The sequence below is a fragment of the Spea bombifrons genome, chromosome 9 (assembly GCF_027358695.1).
Source record: "Spea bombifrons isolate aSpeBom1 chromosome 9, aSpeBom1.2.pri, whole genome shotgun sequence".
Lineage (NCBI taxonomy): Eukaryota > Metazoa > Chordata > Amphibia > Anura > Pelobatidae > Spea > Spea bombifrons.
The window spans coordinates 21625349-21647651 of record NC_071095.1 but is presented as its reverse complement, the minus strand read 5'-3'; the positions used below and the strand labels follow the sequence as shown (position 1 = coordinate 21647651).

The window sequence follows — 22303 nt, the reverse complement described above, 5'->3', positions numbered from 1 at the left end:
TTAACCAGGAGTGCCCTGAACAAGTCCACAAAAAATGGCACTTTCCCCTGCCTACAAGGAAGGTGTAAAACATGCGCACACATCCACACTGTGGACATGGTGCCTATACCCAATTCAAATACACTCCATAAGATCAATGGTGCCTTCTCCTGCAAATCTTCTAATGTGGTTTACCTTATTATGTGTGCAAAGTGTCCAACAGCCCTCTACGTGGGTGAAACAGGCTAGCCATTGCATAAAAGGTTTAATTCACACAGATTCCACATCAACAACAAGAGAGCAGAGACACCAGTGGGAGAAAATTTTTGCCAAAATGGACATAGCATCAGAGACATCAGACTGGCTGTATTAATGGGACTGTTCAAAACTCAGAGGGAGAGAAAAATATGGGAGGTTAAATTAATACTTAAATTTAACTCTTTAAATGCTGGCCTCAACCGGGATAGGGAATTTGTATCCCATTATCACTTTGTAGATAACAAACCAGACATGCACACAACCTGACCCCATTAGAGTTGTGAATACCTCCTGACACCTCCTTTTATGACTCCAGTCCACCTCTGATTTTAACACTATTGACTGATCAAAGAACCTTGCCTTAGATATTTTGATGTTATCTGCTTCCCAGTTGTAACCATGCTATTTGACTGATACTTAAAGAGAGGTCTTTCACATTATTGTATAACATGCCTGATGAAGGGACCTGAGAGGTGTTGAAAGCTTGCAATCTATATTTACTCAGTTAGCCAATAAAGGTATCATTCAAACTCCACTTGTCTCCTGTAATTCTACGGCTAACACGGTACCAACTCTCATCTTTTATTTAGTTATAGACATAGGTACATTGGGGTGTGGAAGATTTTGAAGGAAATACACATTTTCTGTTAACGTGTGTACTTTGTGCAGTCATACATGACGTTCCCTTAAAGGAACTCTGCAAAGGTCCAAACGCAGCTTCTTTTACAGCTCAGAACATTAGGAAGTAATTGGTGAATGTCCCAAAATTCATTGTGTGATAATGTAAATGTCTCCCAGAAACCCAAGAAAAAGGATGAGGAAGAGGAAGAAGAGGCAGAGAAGAAGCCAGATCCACTTCACCAGATTATTTTACACTTCAGTCGTAATGCCCTGACCGAGAGGAGGTACTGTACTGAGAAATGAGTGGCTATTTCTACTGTCTTACTGTAAAGTCCAATGTATTTAATATTTGTAGTAGCAGATGCATAGATACGTATACAGAAGGGAACGTTCACTAAATCTTGACTTTGGCTATTTGTTATGGAGGGTCAGGACAGCTCTTATTGTAGGGGGCTCGCTGGGGTTGGCTCTGTGTTACTCGTGCTGAAGTCCGTTGAAAAGCTTGATCTCTGTTGAATGACTACGACCATCAGATTACACAGGAAGATAAGGTCCCTGTGGTTCGGTAGAGGTGCAGAGTGATTCCTCTATTACATGGATAAGGGGCATTGTTTAAGTCATTGAGATGCTTCTTTTTAGATGAGATTCAGCTGATAAGCCCCACAGTCTCATTGGGACCGCAGTTGAATGATAAATGGCTTTCATTAGCTGTTTATTGCTTTATTTGTCTCTTACAGCAAATTGGAGGACGATCCCCTTTATACAGCATATGCAGCAATGATGGCAAAGGTGGGTAAACCATGGATAAAATGGCACAGAGCTAATTTTACTTAAGATGCAACATAGCCCCTGATTGATTTAGAAAACAGTGGTATGTTAAAACATTTAATTATGGCACAATGTCATATTGTGTTACGTTTCATTGTCAGCCATTGAGCGGTCTATGTTTGAATTGTTTTGGCGTACCCACCACAGGTAGGCAGCCACCAATAGTCACCAATGAGTTTTGCAAGCCTTGTCGTGGACTTTTATGTTCAAGTCGTTTTGCGGTCTGAACTAGTCAAGATAGCTCTGTTTACTTCACTGCCATGGGATCCAATGGTTTGAATCACTATGGCTCTTTAGAATCAAATTCATTTAGAGTAATTGGGAATTGGCCCTAGGGAGCCCCACATGTATGGCTCAGAGCAGGGGTTGCAAGGTTTTTTTTTCTTGAGATGACAAAAGCTAAAGGGATGACTAGGGAGAGTTTCTGATGTCAAAATTATCAGCTTTTTCTGTGCAATGTTGACCCTCTCCAATTTCCTAATTTAATTCAACTTTGCATTTCCCAGACTACTACTATAACCTGCCCTGACCTTGCCACAGCACACTATAACAACACTTTTCTTCCCTCATTTCATCTCTCTCCTCCAACCCCAAACGCCCCACCCACACCACCTCCCTCTCTCGCCCCACCCACACCACCTCTCTCTCTCTCTCTCCCCTCGCCCCACCCACACCACCTCCTTCTCTCTCCCCTCGCCCCACCCACACCTGCCTTTAGTGCCCAAGATCTTACAGACTATATCTAAACAAAAACACAATCCATCAGCAACAACATTCCTGTGCACGGTCTCCACGTTCCTTCTCCTTCCACGATCAACCCCTCTACCTCTCTCCGCTCCCCCCACCACCACAGTGAACGAAGTTCACATTCTGCTGTCTTCCTCACACCTCACTACAGGCCCTCCCGACCCCATGCAATCATACCTAATTCCGTCTCAACTCCCTGCTTGACCCCCTGCAGTCTGTTTTCCGCCCACAGCACTCGACTGAAACTGCTCTCATCAAGTTCACAAATGACCTTCTATCTGCTAGAAACAATGGCCAGGCCTCTTTCCTAAGCTTACTTGATCTCTCTGCTGCTTTCGACACAGTCGACCACCCCTTCCTCCTACAGACTCTCAGCTCTCTATGTCTCCGAGACACTGCTCTCTCCTGGATCAACTCGTATCTTTCCAATAGATGCATCTCTGTCTTTTGCTGGAGACTCCTCCTCCTCAGTGCCTCTGTCTGTTGGAGTGCCTCTGGGTTCTGTCCTGGGTCCTCTACTATTCTCCATCTATACTTCTCACTTGGAAAACGACACACAAATCTATCTCTCCACCCCAAGAGTGACCCTAGACTCAAATCTTTTATCCCTCACATCAAACCATTCTCTGAATCCCACCACAACCAACTACGCAACATTTCCAAAATCCGTCCTTTTCTGACTGCCAGCACCGCAAAACAACTAATCCACTCCCTCGTAATCTCCCGTCTAGACTACTGCAACAATCTAGTAACCTCCCTCTCTCCCCCCCTCCAGTCTGTCCTCGATGCCTCTGATAGACTAATCTATCTCACCCGACGCTCTGCATCTGCCGCACCTCTCTGCGAGTCCCTCCACTGGCTCCTAATTCCATAGCAGAATTACATTCTAAATACTCACTCTATCCTACAAAGCTCTCACTAACGTCCCCCCTTCTACCTATCCTCCCTCATCAGCAAATATACTCCAGCCGGCCCTCTTAGATCCACCAATGACCTGCTCCTCGCGTCTTCACTCATCACCTCCTCCCACGCCCGCCTACAGGACTTCTCTGGCGCAGCACCAACCGTCTGGAACTCTCTTCCCCGTGCTGTCCGACTCTCACCGACTCTACCCTCCTTCAAACGCTCCCTAAAAACCTTTCTCTTCTCCTCGCCTCCTGTTTCTCACCCGTTATCCACCTAGATTGTAAGCTCCTGCTGGAACAGGGCCCTCCATTCCTCATGTATCTTTATGTCAATTGCTGTATTGTACTTGTCGTTATCAGTAAAATTTTCTTCTTTGTACAGCGCTGCGGAATCTGTCGGCGCTTTATAAATAAGGTATAATAATAGTTATATATACAGATGTACTGCTGTTATGTTGTTACTCCTGGGGGCTGAGTCGCTGACCTAATGAATTAGATCTATGATAAATAAGAATTGGATGCTAATCTTGGCGACTGCACTTTTCCTGACCAGCTGTATACGGCAGGTCCCTAGTGTGTGTTGGTAATTTAGAGTTTATAAGCCAAGTACAAGGCTTGCATTGCATAGCGTTAGATGATGAAAAAGGTTCATCACCTAGAAAATGTGATGAGAAGATAACGGCAAATCCCACAGCGCTTCACCAGAAGAGACGGCCTTGGTGTTTGCTCATGCGGCAGCGTGTAACGATGCACATCACACACATGCGGGGATCGTATGGGGCCGTACCGTGCCATTGCCTTGAAGACAATACCTATGAGACGTGGCAGCTGCCGTTTCTGTTATATAGACGCTATTGTCCTGAGCACGCTGTCGGTGGATGCAGCCAGACACTGCTCTGAAGGCTTATTACAAACTGGCGTCCTCATCTGGAAGAAGTCCAGCGAACCTTGGAAGGCCCTGGAGGGGAGGAATAACAGGGAGGTTAGACAGTAAAACCTGGCATTTGTTTTTACAACCTTCCTGCGAGTGTGTCTGTACTTTAGGCTGTCCGGGCAATTAGAGGGCACAGCTCACTGAACACTGGGCAAATCCCGTAGCTGTGCCTGCCCACCCCACGTACTTACCCCCTGCCCACCCCACGTACCATCTGGCTGCTCCCAATGTGAGCAGATAAAACACAATTATTGGGGCTGCCGTGCAAATAATCACTTGGCACGTTTATCTAATTGTATGACTTTACTGTGTGCCGATAACGTTCCACACACAGAGGTATTTGCTAAGCGCTATAAAAGGCTTATAATATTTTTTTATCGCAGGGCAGCTTTGTGCGGCTTCTAAAAGGTCCTTTCAAAGTGCCGCAAGCTAATTGCTGTCTAGTTGTAGTCAAGCACATATTGAGCGTGTGCGGTGCCTGGGGGTACCTTTTGAGACTTTTGGGGCCCAGTGGCAATTTTCCAGTGGAATGGGGCCTGGTGGCTCTTTTCTATACATGGGGTGGGCTAGTGGGAGGAGGTGGAGGTTGGGACATTTGTACTGGGCCCCAGGATTTCTAATGGCAGCCCGGCAGGAGACCCGTTAAACAGTACAATAAAATCCTCCATGTTTCCTACTCTAAGCTTCTTGAGTCTCTTGTTGGGGGGTGATGAACAAAATGACACCGTGCCTTGATTGTAGTCAGCGCTATGTCTCCCAAGTGTCGCGACCAATTGTAACAAGCAATTATAAAACATAAAATGATCTAAACAATATAGTTAGATATGTTTAAAAAGTTTGTTCTCTTGGGTTTCTACGTGTGTGTGTGTAGATAGATTTATACTGTTAATACCGTATTTGCTTGATTATAAGACGAGGTTTTTTCCAGAAAAATGCTGAAAAATACCCCTCGTCTTATAATCGAGGTCGTCTTCTAATCAGACCTCATTCTGCTGGGGCCGTGCTGCTTACCGGGCTTTGATCGCGAGCAGCGTCTCTGCTATTAGCAGCAGGAAACAGGAAGCTAGCACAGTCCTCACATAACTCTACCTCCCCCCTCCTTCCTCTGGGGGCGGGGCCAGAGAAGTTGCTCGCACAGCCGGGCCCCTGCAGAAGTCTGCGAGTGAGAGATCTGCAGTTCAGGTGGGGGGTTTGAGCGTGTGTGTATGTGTGATTAATTGAATGAATGAGTATTTAAATGTTTGTGAATGAGTGTGTGTGTGTGATAGCATGGATGTGTAAGGGGGTGGGGGTGGTAGCATGGCATAGGGAGGCTGTAATCACACTTCTAACATCCCCAGGTTCCAGCATGTACTGGCTGCCTTGGCTTGATAGGAGTGTGATTGCTGTTAGCAGTATATATATATATATATATATATATATATATCTCCTCTCAGCCTCATGATATGCCTTTTAACCCCCTATATGCCAGAGTGGCATATAGGGGTATAAGGCATATCATGGGGCAGAGGGGCATATAGGGGGTTAAAAGGCATATCATGGGGCACAGTGGCATATAGGAGGGTATAAGACATTTCTGGAGGCAGAGTGGCATATAGAGGGTTAAAAGGCACATCATGGGGCAGAGTGACAAATAGGGGGGGTAAAAGGCATTTCTGGGGGCAGAGTGGCAAGCCTGGGGGCAGATGTGCATAACTGGGGGGGGCAGGTTGGCAAATAAAAGGAAATAAAAAATATATTTTTCTCAATCATAGCTTTTATTAAATATGAAAATTAGTTCACATGAATTAATATTTACTAGTAAAACTTTTTTCCTATAGGGTAGTCTTATATTCAGGCTTTTTGTTTTTTTCCTAAATTAATAATCGAGCAAATACGGTAATACACTGGTCATGTAGCTGCTTTCTCATTTATGTCCCCTGTGGCATCGCACCCAAAGTATGTACTGTTTGTTTAAACAGCTGCTGGTATCTGGAAAAAAATAATAATTTTCTTAGAGGTCTCGTAGCGATTATTCAGGTAAGATTAGTAGCTACAGGATTGTAGTGGACTCGTTGACCGTGGACCACGCCGATCAGTATAGGAACCGTATGAAAGTGTCACGGAAGGCCGCGCCGCTCTTTTATTTGATAAGCATCTCTCCGCATTTAGCATTTGTCGAATAACATGTTTTCAAACCAAAACTAGATGAAGAGGCTGCCTGTTTTTGGAGCTTGTCTGCATTTGATTGGATTACATGCGAGCGCTCTATCTACAGATAAACTGCTTTAAGCTTAGATTATCCGAGCTTGTAATGTTTTGTGGCCAGAGTGTGTTTACTACAGGGATTGTTATTTTCGTGATTTATTCTGATTGACAAAGGAAACGGTCCCTTATCTTTCAGCCGGCACAGAGTCTGCTCTGCCAGACAAAACAGGTGTCTGAGAAAGTGTTTTGCCGGAACAATTGTGCGGACAATGCAGGCCGAGAGAGGTTTCGGCTTTATATCGTCGAAGCTTTCAGATGTGTGGGTTGATTCTAAAGAGATAGGAGCGTTCAAATACATCAAGAGCTTTTCTGACGTCCAGCAGAGAGGGCATATCTGAGATATGAACACTTTCAAGATAAGGGATTCGGGCGTACGATCCAGGGGAGGGCGACTTAAAGGAGCCGCAAGAAACCACTTTATACCAATGTTCCCAAAATCCACTAAACTCTGCGAGGGGAAAGAAATGCCAGGGCTTGATCATGGGAAATGCTGCTGCCACCGCATACGTTCCTCAGATGGCTCTTCGTATGAAATCTAGTACCGCGCTTAACTAGTCTAATGCACCTCCCTTACATAATCATTAGGAAACAAACCCCACTCGTTCGGAAGGATTGTTAAATATAACTAAATTTAATGTCGGAAAACCCAACCCAATCCTTGAGTCCTAATTTGCATTTACAGATAGGGAATGTGTCAGTTGGAGAGATTGTTAGCTAATAGTTATATTAATAAAATGACATCTATGCGAGACCCCCCCTGCACCTTCCCTCTCAGATGGTTTCCGTGTATCATGGAGACATCGGCTTGAAATTACACTTCATCAGACTGTAACCTTTACCGTTCTTCTGTCTGTATCACAGAGCTGTCAAAATGAAGAGGATGACGAAGAAAAAGAGAAAACTTTTGAAGTAAGAATCCTTTTATTCATGATGTACCTGTGTGCCGTGTGGCTTGTTGGCAGCATCCGTAGAACCGTTCAGGGTAATTACAGTAATTGGCCGTTCCTTATCCGCCGCAGCTACCGACAGATAGGACCCAAAGCGTGACATGTTAAGCTGTTAGCTTTTCTGCGGCTTTGAGAACTGCTGCTGCCGCCGCTAGATTCTAATCGCCGGGCATGTTAGAAATGCATAGCGTTTTTCACGTTACTTTATACCTTTAGGAAAAAGAAATGGAAAAACAGAAGACGTTGTACCAGCAAGCTCGTCTGCACGAGAGAGGAGCTGCTGAGATGGTTTTACAGATGATCAGTGCAAGTAAAGGTAACATCAAGTAGATGGCGGTATCCCTTTCGTGGGGTATCTTCCTTGGTGATCTGTAGGAAAAACATACATGTGTGCCTTATCATCTATCACACCAAGGAAAACTGTACACCCTCACCATCATTACCAATGGTACAGAGAGGGTATCTGGGAACAGATGATTCGATCGCCCTACTTCCCTTCTGCTGAGACTATATGAATTGCCGTAGGTATTTGACCGTGGTCACTATTTAAATGTCTTTTTCATTCAGGTGAAATGAGCGACATGGTGGTGGAAACCCTTAAACTTGGAATTGCTGTTCTCAACGGCGGTAATACTGTCGTGCAGCAGGTACGGTTATCCTAGGAACGAAGGATGCTTTGGTGACTAGCAAAGAATGATGTTCTGAAACTATGTTTGGGATGCGTCCTCAGTGGACGACGTCCCGGGTGGCATGTCCATAAATTCCCAGGAAGAGACTTTTCCTCGTTTATCATAACCGTTCATAACAAAGTAAATATTAAAGAAAACAACATTTAACATGTTATTTAGTTTCCTGTAGAAAAATGTTCTCCATGGAAGTTCCAACCGAAACAACTGTGTTTATGTGTAGAGCCTCCATGGCCCTTTGTGCTGCAGGCGTTGTGATGATTTCTCTAGGAGTTACCGCAGAAGGGCACAGAATCCAAGGGTTTCCACGGTAACTCCTCCAGGAATCTATCGTGACACAGGCTTAGTGATATTCCCTCTCAGAGCATTTTGGGCAAAGGTAATTGTTGGGTACAGATGTGAAGAACAGACTATATCAGGTCTGACCCCTCTAATTTCTAAATAAAACACCCTATATCCGTGGGGAGCCACACATCCATTACGAAAGCGTTTTCATCGATATTAACATGAAGCTCGTTACATGCCATCATTATAGGTTAAAGAACATAATTCAGTCCATCGCAGTTGGTGTGTTTTCATAACTTTACCTGTAGTCAAAGCGTACAATAGGAAAATGTTATCCTAACCTTATAATAGAAATGCTGTGGACTGCGCTGTGTACAATCATAATGGTCTCACTTTGTACACCATTAGAGTATAAATAACCTCTAATAGTTCATATACTTTTTATTCTACAGAAAATGTTAGATTACCTCAAGGAGAAAAAGGATGCTGGGTTTTTCCAGAGCTTGTCCGGACTGATGCAGTCGTGCAGGTGAGAGAGCGTAAGGGCAACAATATTCTGACTCTAGTAAGCGCTCTAATTTCTCCAGTCACACAAAATAACAAATATTTCTGCTACAAACACAACCGTCGGCACATATCTGCAAAAGGCACGATGCAGTCTTGACATAGAGCCCGGTCCCGTGCTCTCGTGGTTACCCTCTTTTATTTGGAGCGTGTACACCAAACCCAAGCTCTCCACGAGAGTCTTCATAAACAATACAAAGCCTACTTGGCAAAGGGCATGCTGGGATTCTGAAGGTCAATCTTTTTTAATTCACAGCGTCCTTGATTTGAATGCATTTGAAAGACAGAACAAAGCAGAAGGCCTTGGGATGGTAACAGAGGAAGGCACTCGTGAGTATGCGTGTAGGAGAGTAAACGCCGGTCCTTCTTGAAGAGCGGCCATGATAAATGCCCCTTGAAATTATTGACAAAGATTCTCTAATATAAACTGTTTGAATGTTCTTCTGGGTAGAGTATAATGTGTTCAGCCTGCATGTAACAAGCGAAGAGCGGTAATTTAAGCGTGAGGCCGTCATCTTACGCTGTGACAAATGGGCATATGTGTCACTTGATGAAGTCATTAAACGGTCATTTGGAGAGCGAGTTCGATGGCTTGTGACAATTACGTTCGAATTTACTTTTATGCTAAAAATATACCCGTGTCTTAATCCATCAATTTTATTCTTCGAAAGCAACACCATCTCTCCTATAAGCAACCTATTTCTGGGATTAGGAAGCAATTCTGTATTTGCAACGTGGATGTTATGGTCGGTTGTTGTGCGCTTCTCTAAATTCCATGTTTTAGTAAACATAATCAATGCATATACATTAGGAAACGTTCCATGTATGTTTGGCACTGGGATCAGTGACCACTTTTAATGTTTTATCATTTGTTTCTGTGGTGGAAGCTCGTTCTGGCAGCCTTAAGAGCAGGAGAAGACAAATGACATCACCTACTTGAGTTAAAATAGCCTGTCACTTTTTAACCAAATATTTATAAAACATTAACGCTAACTGGAAAGCAGAAAGTACGGAGCCTAGACAGTTGTAGTACGTAAAGTAAATTGTTATTTTTAGCACTTAACTTTTATGGCTTAACCGTCATTTTACTCACCGCTTCTCCATCTCTCTCCCTTTCTGCCGTGTTCGCTGTGAAGTCATTGTCCGAGAAAGGGGTAAGTGATATTTGTGGTTTTAGATTCTTCTAGAATTAGGTATCATTTCAACCATATGATCCAAGTTTGATGTCACGCTGAAGGCGCAATGCTGTTTCACTCTGTAAAGCGGTTGCGAATGTTTAATCTGGTTAGCATGGCGCTGTGGACATTAATTAGCTATTAAATGTGTCACTAAATATTCTTTCCGTTCATTTGTTTTCCCTTCATATTATATTTTCCTTACTGTACATAATACCATCCTTGCAGCCGCTTAAATTACAGACAAAGGAGACAGAAAAATAGCTGCAGACAACAGCAGTAAATTCAATGTTTCCGTTCTGATCCTCCACATTTGTGTTTTCCAATCGCGTTTTCCTGTGCTGTAATGATAATAATGGTGTAGTGATGTTTGAAATTGTAATTTGTGGTAGAGGCTTCAGCTTCTGGAATCTAAGGAACATAGAGCAAGATCTCAACATCCATCGAACAAGCGTTTAAACATGATTGCTAATGATGTCAAAACAAATGTTTGTTCCAGGGGAGAAGGTTCTACAGAATGATGAGTTCACACGAGACCTCTTCAGGTTCCTTCAGCTTCTGTGTGAAGGTCATAACAACGGTAAGAAGCGCATATGCTTGCATTCCTTCCATGGCTTGTTTTCCAAGCGTAATTGAGGTTTGTTTTTTTACCCAGTTGAGGATAAACGATTGCATAGATATTGCGGACCTGGCTTGCTCATTACATTACACTTTGTAGAGTACCAGAGAACTCTGTAGCATTTTCCGGTCTAAAAAAAAAGCCACTGTTTATCCGACCAATGCTTTGTCTTTTTGTCGCTTAGATGTGATTATCATAACGAGAGTTTATCATGTTGTACGTTTGTGTATCAATGTGACCCGAAGTCCTTGTGATGCAGCATCAGATTAATCATAGCACCAGACCTGATTCTCCCAAGAGTGCGGAAGTGCAAGCTGGTGTCAAGCAGGCGCACACATCATCTTCTCTAAACTAGTACCAAGACATTTGTCTATGTTTCTCAAAGGAATAAACAATAGATTTGTGCAAATGGACAACAAATGTTGTTCCCTGCCACCCACCCTCTATCCATGGACTCCTTAGTGCCGTCACTCCCTTATTCTGCATTATTCTTATGATGAATATACAGTATATACTTAAATATTTTGATACCACAAGAGATGAGGAATACTATGAGACATGTATTCAGGATAAGGTCATCACATCTGTCTTAGATGAATAATGGGAGAGATAAGATAATGGTTTGATGCCTGTTTAATAATATGTTAATGATGTTCTCTCAGACTTTCAGAATTTTCTCCGAACTCAGATGGGCAACACAACCACAGTTAACATCATCATTAGCACGGTGGATTATCTTCTTCGCCTCCAGGTAATGTAAAATTATACTGTTACATGCCTAGATACAGTTTGTCATATGGTGCTTGTGTGTAACACACACCAGCTAACAACTCCAGCACATTCTTCCGTCTGGAATCATAGAACATGCTTGGGTGTCTGTATCGGGAAACAACGGAGAATAGATCCAACACACGCAAAGCTATACGGTAGAATTTCTGGACCAGGTGTTTGGGATTGTCTCCTCGACATGCCAGTCTGTCCACAAAGGCTTGGACTGGGACTTACGAGTATTGGGGACATCTCAGCCAGCAAGTCCCCAAGTATTTCTATCAGACAACTACATTTTTCTGCAGGTTTTCACAGTGGGCATGCATTCAGAATTCTGAGCGTTTTCACGCTTTCATCCTAGCTAGGAAACTCTCTGCAGTAAAGATAATGAAGTGGAAAGAAGTTACGCCGGCACAAAAACCCCCAAAATGTATCTGAACAAGGAGCGGAACCTTCCATAAGTCTTCACTGATTTGGCATGTTTCATCAACAGGTTTATTGTGGTTTGGCCTCGGCTCATACAATAGGAATCTGATTCCCTGTATAATGCATGGGGATATTTTACATCTGCTGCTGTTTAGCATCAGAAATGTGACATTGTTACAGTAAACAAGAAACAAGTGTCTGATTTGGAGAATCTTTTCTTGCATTATTTTGAGATGGATTTCATATTATGAAACCAATAATTGGTGCGAGGGAGTTTGTAGATAGTATTTGTTACCTCTGAGAACTTTTTATTTATCTGTAGAACATGAAGACTCTTATTTTTCTATTCCAGCCATTGGTAGGATTGGTATTTGGTTAGTGGCAATAATATTTTTTGTTGACCAGTAGTTGCCATGCACTTGGTCTGTTTTTATTAACCTTTAAAAGCTATATGTTAGAAGAGTTCAGGGCTGAGATATGTGTGTTTCATGCACCTTTTAAAACTGACCCTGGGACCGCCTAGCAGGACCAAACTTAAAAATCAAATGACCGGCCGCTGAAAAGCCACGTATGTGCGGCTGTCTGTTAGATTAATGTCGGCGCACACCGCACCGTTTTGCTCTTGCACTAAGGAGCCGGATCCTCCGCGTTAAAGGTGAGACCGATGCCATCCACCACCTGCCCACTGGGCATTCACGTGGTTTGCAAGATGACCAGTTTGGCCCCGGTGGAAAATCTTGATAAAACCTGGTATATACTGCCAACCAATGTTATAAAAAAAATCATAAAATGTACAATTTCAGAGACCCTGGTTGCATGAAACTGTGCATTGTGTTCTGGAGAGCACTAACTCGATTCAGTGACCCATTTAGGCTTCGGTTGATGTTAATGGTGGTGGAAGTGACGTGCCTGATGTAACCGCTGCACTTTCTCTTCAGGAATCTATCAGTGACTTTTACTGGTATTACTCCGGGAAAGACGTGATCGATGAATCAGGACAACACAACTTCTCCAAATCCCTGGCTGTGACCAAACAAATCTTCAATTCACTTACAGAATATATTCAGGTAGGAAAATCCAGAGAGCATTATTCTGGTTTTTAGTAACAATTGCAGGGCTCAGAGTGTTAGTAGGGGTTTAGTAGAAATACATGATGCGTGAGCTGGTAACACACTGTGTGTAAAGGGGGTTGATGAAACAATGTTGTTGTATAGCTTTACCTGTTGACTGATAAACCTCATAGAACGGTGGTTGGCAGAGCAGACAGTAGCTGGTGCAGCCGGGCAATATGTGGATATTATTAAGGGCGTGCTTAATGTTGTTAAAGAACGTACATTTTAGGATTCTTGGCTTACGAGTTAATGCTGTATAATCAGAACCGAGGATATGCTGTAGTGTTACAGAATGGTTGATCCAAAAAGAGTGCTTATTGGGCTGATGTCATTAAAGATCTTTGTTTTAATGGAATTTAGCAGAGTTACACTGAAACGGGACATGCTGGGTCTTCACAGTGTTCTGGTGCATTCTAGTTCATGTTTGAGGTCATATTAAGTTAATACCTGAGCCTCGGCCTTCCTAACTTTAGCCTTCATCACAAACAAAGCATCCCAAAGAAGTCCGAGCCCTCAAATCCGAGCTTGGGTCATACTGTCTAACACAAACTTTATCTTACACCTGGCCGCCAGTAGGCTGAGGTACATTATGAAGGCTGTACATTATACAGGATCAGCCAAGCTCTTGGCGCAGCGGAAGCTCGCTGGGGTGGGACCTTTCTAATGTCTAGCAAAGTCAAGGCGTTTAAAATGCAGCTGTCCTGCCGCCTGTCTCTTCAGGCTCAGAAAGGTGAGGGGATCCCCTGAAACTGGCTGGATGTTCATCGCGGGAGGGCAGCAGTATTTTCATTGAGAACTGCTCATCATTTATGCGAATGGTTCACAGTAGGGAGCAATAACCTTTTATAGTTATCAACCATTTTAACCGTCTTTAAATACTGTTTATATTGTCTTGGATCTGCATGAATGATCTCTTGGTGATTAGTAATCTGATTAAACCCCCACTAGTAATCTCCAACCATCTTTGTTAAGAAACAGTTGAACAGTTGTACAGATCTCTGTGATTGGGGGCCGCTGCTCTGTGTTTAATCTGTATCCAGAAGGCCTGGCGCACACACCAGAGCGTCGGCTCGGCTGCCAGAAACTCGCTTTCTTGGAATTCTCAGACGGATCTCTTCTTGATGTGTGCAATCTGCGCGTAACAGCCATGGCTGTGTCTGTGTTCTGCTGCAAGTTAACCGTTGTTCCTAGAACATCACAAGGAAATCACCTTCCATACGCTGCCGCCGCCGCCAATACGCGGTGTGGGTTTCTGTAGATTCGCTCGTTATTTTTCCTTTTATTGACACTGCGATTCAGAAGGCAATTAGCCAGCACCTTCAAACATCCCGGTAAAGATTTTGTGTCTTAAAACGTATTGTGATAGTTAAAAAACAAATGTACCATAACAATTATATTACGGTAATAAAAAACAAATGTCTACGCAAAATATTCTGTTGGAATCCTGAGTTAAATGTATATGCAGAGCTCGACAGCAGATGTCCAATGTTTACAGAAGGAGGAAAAAGTAATACAATAATTGTGTTTATTGTGGCTAAGGTATGTACTTAGTGGGCATAGACCATCGAGAAGACGAGTGGGGAAAAAGTAATACAATAATTGTACTTAGTGGGGATAGACCATGGAGAAGAGGAGTGGAGATAGTCACCCGGTGTGCTTATTACTTCATTTGCTTTGTGTTTTGCTGAAGAGAGCACTTGAAGATCCCACGAGTGACCCGTTTCCTGTGTCTCTGTTGTATTATGTTGTATTATGTTATATTATGTTGTATTACGTTGTAATAACGGTCTCTTGCTATTGCAGGGCCCGTGTATTGGAAACCAGCAGAGCTTGGCACACAGTCGACTTTGGGATGCTGTGGTCGGTTTCCTCCACGTCTTTGCAAACATGCAAATGAAACTCTCGCAGGTAACCAAGACATCGCTTAACAGAAGTTGTTGTTTTGCCACTTGAGACACGCGTGTATATATGTTTTAACAAAATGTAAGTGAATTGGTATTTACCCAAAAAACGATCACATCTTTGTGTGCCGAGATACCGTGCTAAACCAGTCACTAAGAGTATAAAAAATATGTTCTAATAGAAATAATTTGGCTGGACTAACTGGGCTCTTCATAGCCATGATTCCATTGAGCCATTGATGGGCGCTTGTGCTATATTTCCATTTTTCTTAAAACAATGAACAATCAATGAGTTGACTGTGTGCGGACCCATTGCTAAGGAGGTATGCGGGGGGCTGGGGTCCCAGTCTTTTACGGGAGGGGGGTGCAGTCATTCAGCAGCATGAAGAATCAGTTTGCAGCGGGCCATAAAACTTAGAGTGCGTGTCTGTGGGATGAGCGCACATAGGTTCATGAATGTATGGGAGATGTGACTGGTGATGTCTGCTACAGGGTGAAGCCCTGATATCTCCCCTGACTGCGTGTTTGTTAATGGCGGTAGGTCACGTAATTTTCACACCAGACCCTTTGAGGTTCAGTTGCTTTTGAGAACATGCAGGTGCGCGTGACGTTAAGTTCTGTGAGTTGTAGGCAAGGTCATGTGAGTTGCTTGGTTGAATTGAATTTAGCTGGACAGTGTTTAGACGAGCGGTTCCCAAGCCAGCTCTTAATGCCACTAATGGGGTAAGATGAACGAGATGCCAAATTGTATTGTAACCGGTAAGGGGGGGGTGTTTAAAAACCCTGTCAAGTTTTGCATTCTATAGTATTAATAAAACAACGTGATTGGAATATTAACAATTACCGGTAATTTGTCATGAATTTCCTACATGCAAACAACTTGTAACATAATACAAAGAGGGAAAATAACCAAATCAAATAAAAGTACCAATCTATGTTAGATTCTACCAAACAAGTGGTTATTTTCAGGGTTTCCTCACCCTGGGTGCTTTCTGTAAATACGTAGTATTGTTTAGAGGGATTTGCTAATTGGGATCGGTATAAGTGACTCCTTAATGACTGTGTTTGAGAAAGCAAGTGTTTGAGCTGCAGATTTTGAAGAAACATTAATGGTGCTCTAATCTGTCTTGTGGTGTGTGTGTATATGTGTATGCGTGTGTGTATATATATATATATATATATATATATATATGTATGTATATAATTGTACTGCTCTACTTAGAAAACCTTTTGACAGAATACATGTTTAATGGTATTTTCTGTGTGAAAATCTCAACAGGATTTAACTTGATGATGTAGATGATATTCTACACGGTTTCAGTGTAAATATGAATGAAATGTAATTAAACGAGCATTGTGAGTAGATTTCCCCATAGAACTCTCTACGTTATGATATTGTTTAGGAAGAAGGCTATTTTTTTAATAAGGAGGGCTAGTCTATATCTCTTCTCCAGAAAACTCTGCGATTACTGCGGTCGATAATAAGCCGAGCCCATTCTGGGAGGCTGAGGTAAATACTAGATCTTTGTAAATACGTGCTTTTATATAATGCAAGTCATTGCGATAAGAACTTTGTGAGATTTGGATCGCACGCATCCATATTGTCCAAATGCCCATGGCCAAATGTGGGTCGGACGGGGATCGGATCGAGCATTCGATGGCCGTCCCTACTAACGCTGTACTCCTTGTGATGGGAATCATGTGCAGGAGCTCAGGGGTCCCAGATAAGATCAGGCCAGGTGCTTGGCGAGTTCCTATGATCCTGTGGGCTTACTTCTTACACGGCAGCCTGTCCCACACAGGACATGTTCATTCTTTGGCTTAGACCTCAGAAGTATTGCTTCGCTGCAATTTGCAAGTCAAAATATGTTGAAATTAAAAAATCTGCCTAACATTTGAGAGAAAACCCATGTTAATTAGATTTGAAATGTGAGGTTCATTTAATCTCACCTGTTCATAGCTGGAGCCGCTAGTCAAATAGGTCATAGTGTTTATTTAAATATGTTTTTTTTATTACAATAGATGGGACATTGTTCTAACATATATGCTGATATTAAAATGCTTTCCCGATCCGGAGATGCCGGTTATGCTGGTAGAAATGATATTTAATGTGTCATTGTATGCACAAAGGCTACGGTTTTTATTTTTGGTTGCTTTCAGACAGAGGCTGGAGAATTGCCCCGCCAAAGCAGTTCCAGCTATAAACAACTTCCTAGATGCTTACAGAATAATACTGTCACTATCTCTAATCTTCTAGGATTCCAGCCAAATTGAGCTGCTGAAGGAGCTGTTGGACCTTCTGCAGGACATGGTGGTGATGCTCCTGTCACTTCTAGAAGGTCGGTTTCTGTAACATGCACACTACTGTTTGGCTTAGTGACATCATATCATCCGGTAGCTTATGTCACAGACACACACCAAAAGTGTTAGGGGACCCACCTCCACTTTTATTTTTCCAGTTTAAAACAGAAAAATGGTGTACAATATAGAAAAAATATGTTTGCACAAAACAAACTCAGAAAATGTGCACGTAAATGTCTGATACTGGTTCCAGTCGGTGCCTTTTTAAAGTGAGGAGTGCATTGGTGCTCTTCTCTGTCCCGCGGTGAAGTGGCCCAAACAAGGGCGTTCTAAAGAGTATGCTGAGTTTCAGGAACGTCTCTGCCAGCTCTCCCTATGTCACATGTATCCGTTGCTATTAGCCAAAAGGCAGACGAGCAATTTTGTTGCAGGAATTGTTTCTAATACGGCTTTTAACTCCATTGCAAAAAGAAACATTTGTTTCAAATCTCATTGCTTCTAAAGACTGCTGGGTACTTCCCCAAAAAGGATAATACGAGGGAAATGGTAATAAACGCAGCTGCATCCCCAGAGAGCTTACCGTGCAGTTATTCTTCCCCAAGGTCTCTGTTTGGTCTGTAGATCTTCAGCGTTTGAGCATCATTCCTCATAACCTAATTTCTTCTCCGCCATTTGAATATAAAGTGCTGAGCTCCAGATTATGGATGTATAACCAGCTGCCCCTTCTGAGAAAGGAAAATCAAATCCAATCTAATTAGCATAGTACTAAATGTATTTACATATATTACGAAATGTATTTACATATATTTTGCATTTTAATGTACAGTTTACCGGTTCAATATTCTGAAAAAGGACTATTGTTATTCTGTAAAGTCAGACAAATGCTCAGTCTGCAATTCATGTTGTTTTATTCATCGTCCTTGCAGGCAATGTGGTAAATGGAACCATCGGCAAACAAATGGTAGACACTCTTGTGGAATCTTCAAGCAATGTGGAAATGATCTTGAAGTTCTTTGATATGTTCTTGAAATTGAAAGATCTAACGAGCTCTGATGCGTTCAAAGAGTACGATCCGGAAGGAAAAGGCATCATATCCAAAAAAGAATTCCAGAAGGCCATGGAGGGCCAGAAGCAATATACACAGTCCGAAATTGAATTCCTCCTTTCCTGTGCCGAGGCGGATGAAAATGATATGTTTAACTATGTTGAATTTGTAGATAGATTTCACGAACCGGCAAAGGACATCGGGTTCAACGTAGCTGTTCTGTTGACTAACCTCTCCGAACATATGCCGAACGATTCCCGACTCCAGTGTCTGCTAGATCCCGCAAATAGCGTACTGAGTTACTTCTCTCCGTACCTTGGACGTATTGAGATCATGGGCGGAGCCAAAAGGATAGAAAGAGTTTACTTTGAGATCAGCGAGTCAAGCCGGACACAATGGGAGAAGCCCCAAGTCAAGGAGTCCAAGAGACAGTTCATATTTGATGTGGTCAATGAAGGTGGAGAGCAGGAGAAGATGGAATTGTTTGTTAACTTCTGTGAAGACACCATATTTGAGATGCAGTTGGCCTCCCAAATCTCTGAGTCTGATGCAGCTGAGCGGCCTGAGGAAGAAGAGGATGAGGAATCTCACCACGTGATGGAAGTTGGAGAAGAGAAAGAAGAAGCCGAGTCTCTTGAATCTTCTTCAGCTTTCATCATAGCTTGCGCAGCGCTTAAAAAGAACACGTCCAGTTTCCTGAAAATGTTGACTTTAAAAAATGTCGGCAAGCAGTTCCGGAAAGTGAAAAAAATGACCATAAAGGAACTAGTGAAGGTCTTCTTCTCATTTTTCTGGATGCTGTTTGTTGGGGTGTTTCAATTTGTATTTACTATAGTATGGGGAGTATTTCAGATACTGTGGAGCACAGTTTTCGGAGGAGGCTTAGTAGAAGGGGCCAAAAATATTAAAGTCACCAAACTATTGGGAGATATGCCCGATCCAACGCAGTTTGGAATCCATGACGATGTCCTGGACACTGAAAAAGCAGATGCCTCGGAACATGGCTCGTCCGCAGAACTCACGCATCTTCTAAAAGGAGAAAAAGGAGATGCAGAGATGTCGGATGTATTTGGCATTCATTCGAAAAAAGAAGGTTCGAAGCACGGCCATGACGTTGGGCTCGGCGACTTCTCTGAGGTTGTACATGCAGAGAGTACCACCAGTTTAGAAAGTGCCGTCCATAAGAAGAGAAAAGCTCTTGTAAGTAATTGATATTAATTTGTTTTATTTGTAGTATATGTTTAATTGTATTAAAAATACTGTAAAGACTTTCCAGGCAAGAGCACGATGGGCAGCATTTGACTCCAGTGTGCTGAAACCCAAACTATACCGTGAAAGGGGGATTTGGTCTCCATTATCAACACGGACGCTCACATAACCCAGGCTTCACTCAGTTGAAGCAAACGTGCATATCGGGTATGCCAATATAACAACCGTTTAGTTTGGGTGGTAGAAGTCCGTATGTTTAAGCTCTCGCGGTAGGAATTGTAATATTTGTCATCGAGCCCCCGCGTGCACACAGTTCATAGAGAGCCTCGGCTATAAACACGACGTCATTTGCTGATACTGGAGGGGTGAGCGTGTTTGTGGACTGAAAGTAAGAGACCACTCAACTTTGTGTTTCAGGCCATAGTCTGCGAAGCCGCAAATGACAGCATGCTCCCTTCCTATGTGTGTAAGAAGGGTAATGAGGCAGACGCGGCTTGTTAGTTATGCATATTTTTGTATACATTGTACAGCCAATACACTGTTTTTGCAGCATGCTTACACCTGTTTGGCAGGCCTCGTATTATACATTTGTATTATTTGAGCCTGTGACTAGCTTAGCGCACCGACATTTTTTCTTTTCCTAGTTATGCATATTAGTCAGCAGATGGTCTGCCGTGTAGCCTACAGGCAACTGTTACTCTGACTTAATTGTCGCAGATCTGACAGTATACTTTATATTAAAACACCCCTCTCGGTCTCTTGAAGGGTGGGATTCTCTTGCTGGAAGAGCTCTTGTTTTTAGGATTAAAGCATCCCTCGTCTTTATTAACCTGTTCTGTGTTGCTTTTGTTCCCCAAATGTGGTTCCCCTCGTAGCCTCCCTGTGCCCTGTAGATTCCTATTTGCTTATTCATTGTAAGCAAACTACTGTGAGCCTGTAAGCTTTTGGTGAACATGAGCACACCGGCAATTTACAGGCATCAAGAAACGAGTCCAAGGTCGCTTGACGACAGCCCCGCCGTGTACTTATCCGGCTTAACCGGGATGTTTATTTTTGAATTGTTTAAAGACGGAGCGAACCGCATTCTTCTGCATGGGAATTCCTACCCTGGTTTCTGCTTTTCACATAGTCTTGCTCTGTCTGTCATCTACCCGATCATCTACAATCAAAGATTACGTTTTGTACCACCTTGTTTCCGGCGGGCTGGCTTTCGCTTTGTCTATCTGGATACCCAGGCATTAACTCTGGCCTTTCATTGACCTTATATTGTTATTGTAATGTAGAAAACGTTTCTGATAATATGATTTCTGAGTGTGTTGTGTTTGCAGTGAATGAGGAAAGAGGAAACATGAGATTATTAAGTTGCCAATCAAGAATATGTAAATTTGATGTATTCTTAGATAAGCGATTATTCAGTGAGAAAGTAAAGAGCTCTGGCGTTGCCTATCCCAGATTGCTTATTTTGGTGTTTGGATGGGGCTTCAGGTTCTGGGCAGGAGTCAGTGAGCGGTCATGGGGCAGGGGCGCTCGCTGCAGATATACTTCACGGGGCGCTCTCTGTAGATATACTGCACGGGGCGCTCTCTGTAGATATACTGCACGGGGCGCTCTCTGTAGATATACTGCATGGGGCGCTCTCTGTAGATATACTGCATGGGGCGCTCTCTGTAGATATACTGCACGGGGCGCTCTCTGTAGATATACTGCACGGGGCACTCGCTGTAGATATACTGCATGGGGCGCTCTCTGTAGATATACTGCACGGGGCGCTCTCTGTAGATATACTGCACGGGGCGCTCTCTGTAGATATACTGCACGGGGCGCTGTCTGTAGATATACTGCACGGGGCGCTGTCTGTAGATATACTGCACGGGGCGCTCTCTGTAGATATACTGCATGGGGCGCTCTCTGTAGATATACTGCACGGGGCGCTGTCTGTAGATATACTGCACGGGGCGCTCTCTGTAGATATACTGCATGGGGCGCTCTCTGTAGATATACTGCACGGGGCGCTGTCTGTAGATATACTGCACGGGGCGCTCTCTGTAGATATACTGCACGGGGCGCTCTCTGTAGATATACTGCATGGGGCGCTGTCTGTAGATATACTGCACGGGGCGCTCTCTGTAGATATACTGCACGGGGCGCTGTCTGTAGATATACTGCACGGGCCGCTCTCTGTAGATATACTGCACGGGGCGCTGTCTGTAGATATACCGCATGGGGCACTCTCTGTAGATATACTGCATGGGGCGCTGTCTGTAGATATACTGCATGGGGCACTGTCTGTAGATATACTGCACGGGGCGCTCGCTGTAGATATACTGCATGGGGCGTAGTGATGTTCTGTGCATAAGGAGGTAAAGATAAGGGCTTTGATTTTCTGACCCGTCTAAACCTAAACTGTTTGGGGAGGAAAACCCTGAAATGCTTAAATTAAAGTATGTTATTGACATTTGAAAAGCCAAATAATTTTGTTCAATGATAAACACATTGTTTGAAGCAATTCGTTGTCTACGTGCACCTGAGGATCTAGCAATCATTGTGGGGATTTCTGCTTACTAGTGACTGGCCGTTACACGCACCGGGCTGATGCCTAGTGGGCCCGTGGCTGATAGCGGCTCCCATGTACTTTTTTGCCTCATGTAAGTCTGGTTTAGAGTCCTTGCTCTCCACACGCGGCCGGCCACACTCTGGAAACATGTAGGAACGTGGCACGTGGCTGCGCTCATGTGTTTTATTGGCA

At 43.3% G+C, this 22303-nt stretch overlaps 1 protein-coding gene across 1 annotated transcript in view; it reads left to right on the top strand.

The window, feature by feature from the left end:
• The window catches only part of RYR3 (ryanodine receptor 3), a 185999-nt gene that overhangs the window by 139967 nt on the left and 23729 nt on the right, over positions 1–22303 (top strand). The window contains exons 76-89 of the mRNA XM_053474626.1: positions 1036–1142; positions 1596–1647; positions 7381–7428; positions 7683–7782; positions 8034–8113; positions 8890–8966; positions 9258–9331; positions 10138–10155; positions 10676–10756; positions 11458–11546; positions 12928–13056; positions 14905–15009; positions 17260–17341; positions 18230–19548. Coding sequence (XP_053330601.1) covers positions 1036–1142; positions 1596–1647; positions 7381–7428; positions 7683–7782; positions 8034–8113; positions 8890–8966; positions 9258–9331; positions 10138–10155; positions 10676–10756; positions 11458–11546; positions 12928–13056; positions 14905–15009; positions 17260–17341; positions 18230–19548 — 2361 coding nt within the window. The remainder of the gene's footprint in view (positions 1–1035; positions 1143–1595; positions 1648–7380; positions 7429–7682; positions 7783–8033; positions 8114–8889; positions 8967–9257; positions 9332–10137; positions 10156–10675; positions 10757–11457; positions 11547–12927; positions 13057–14904; positions 15010–17259; positions 17342–18229; positions 19549–22303) is intronic.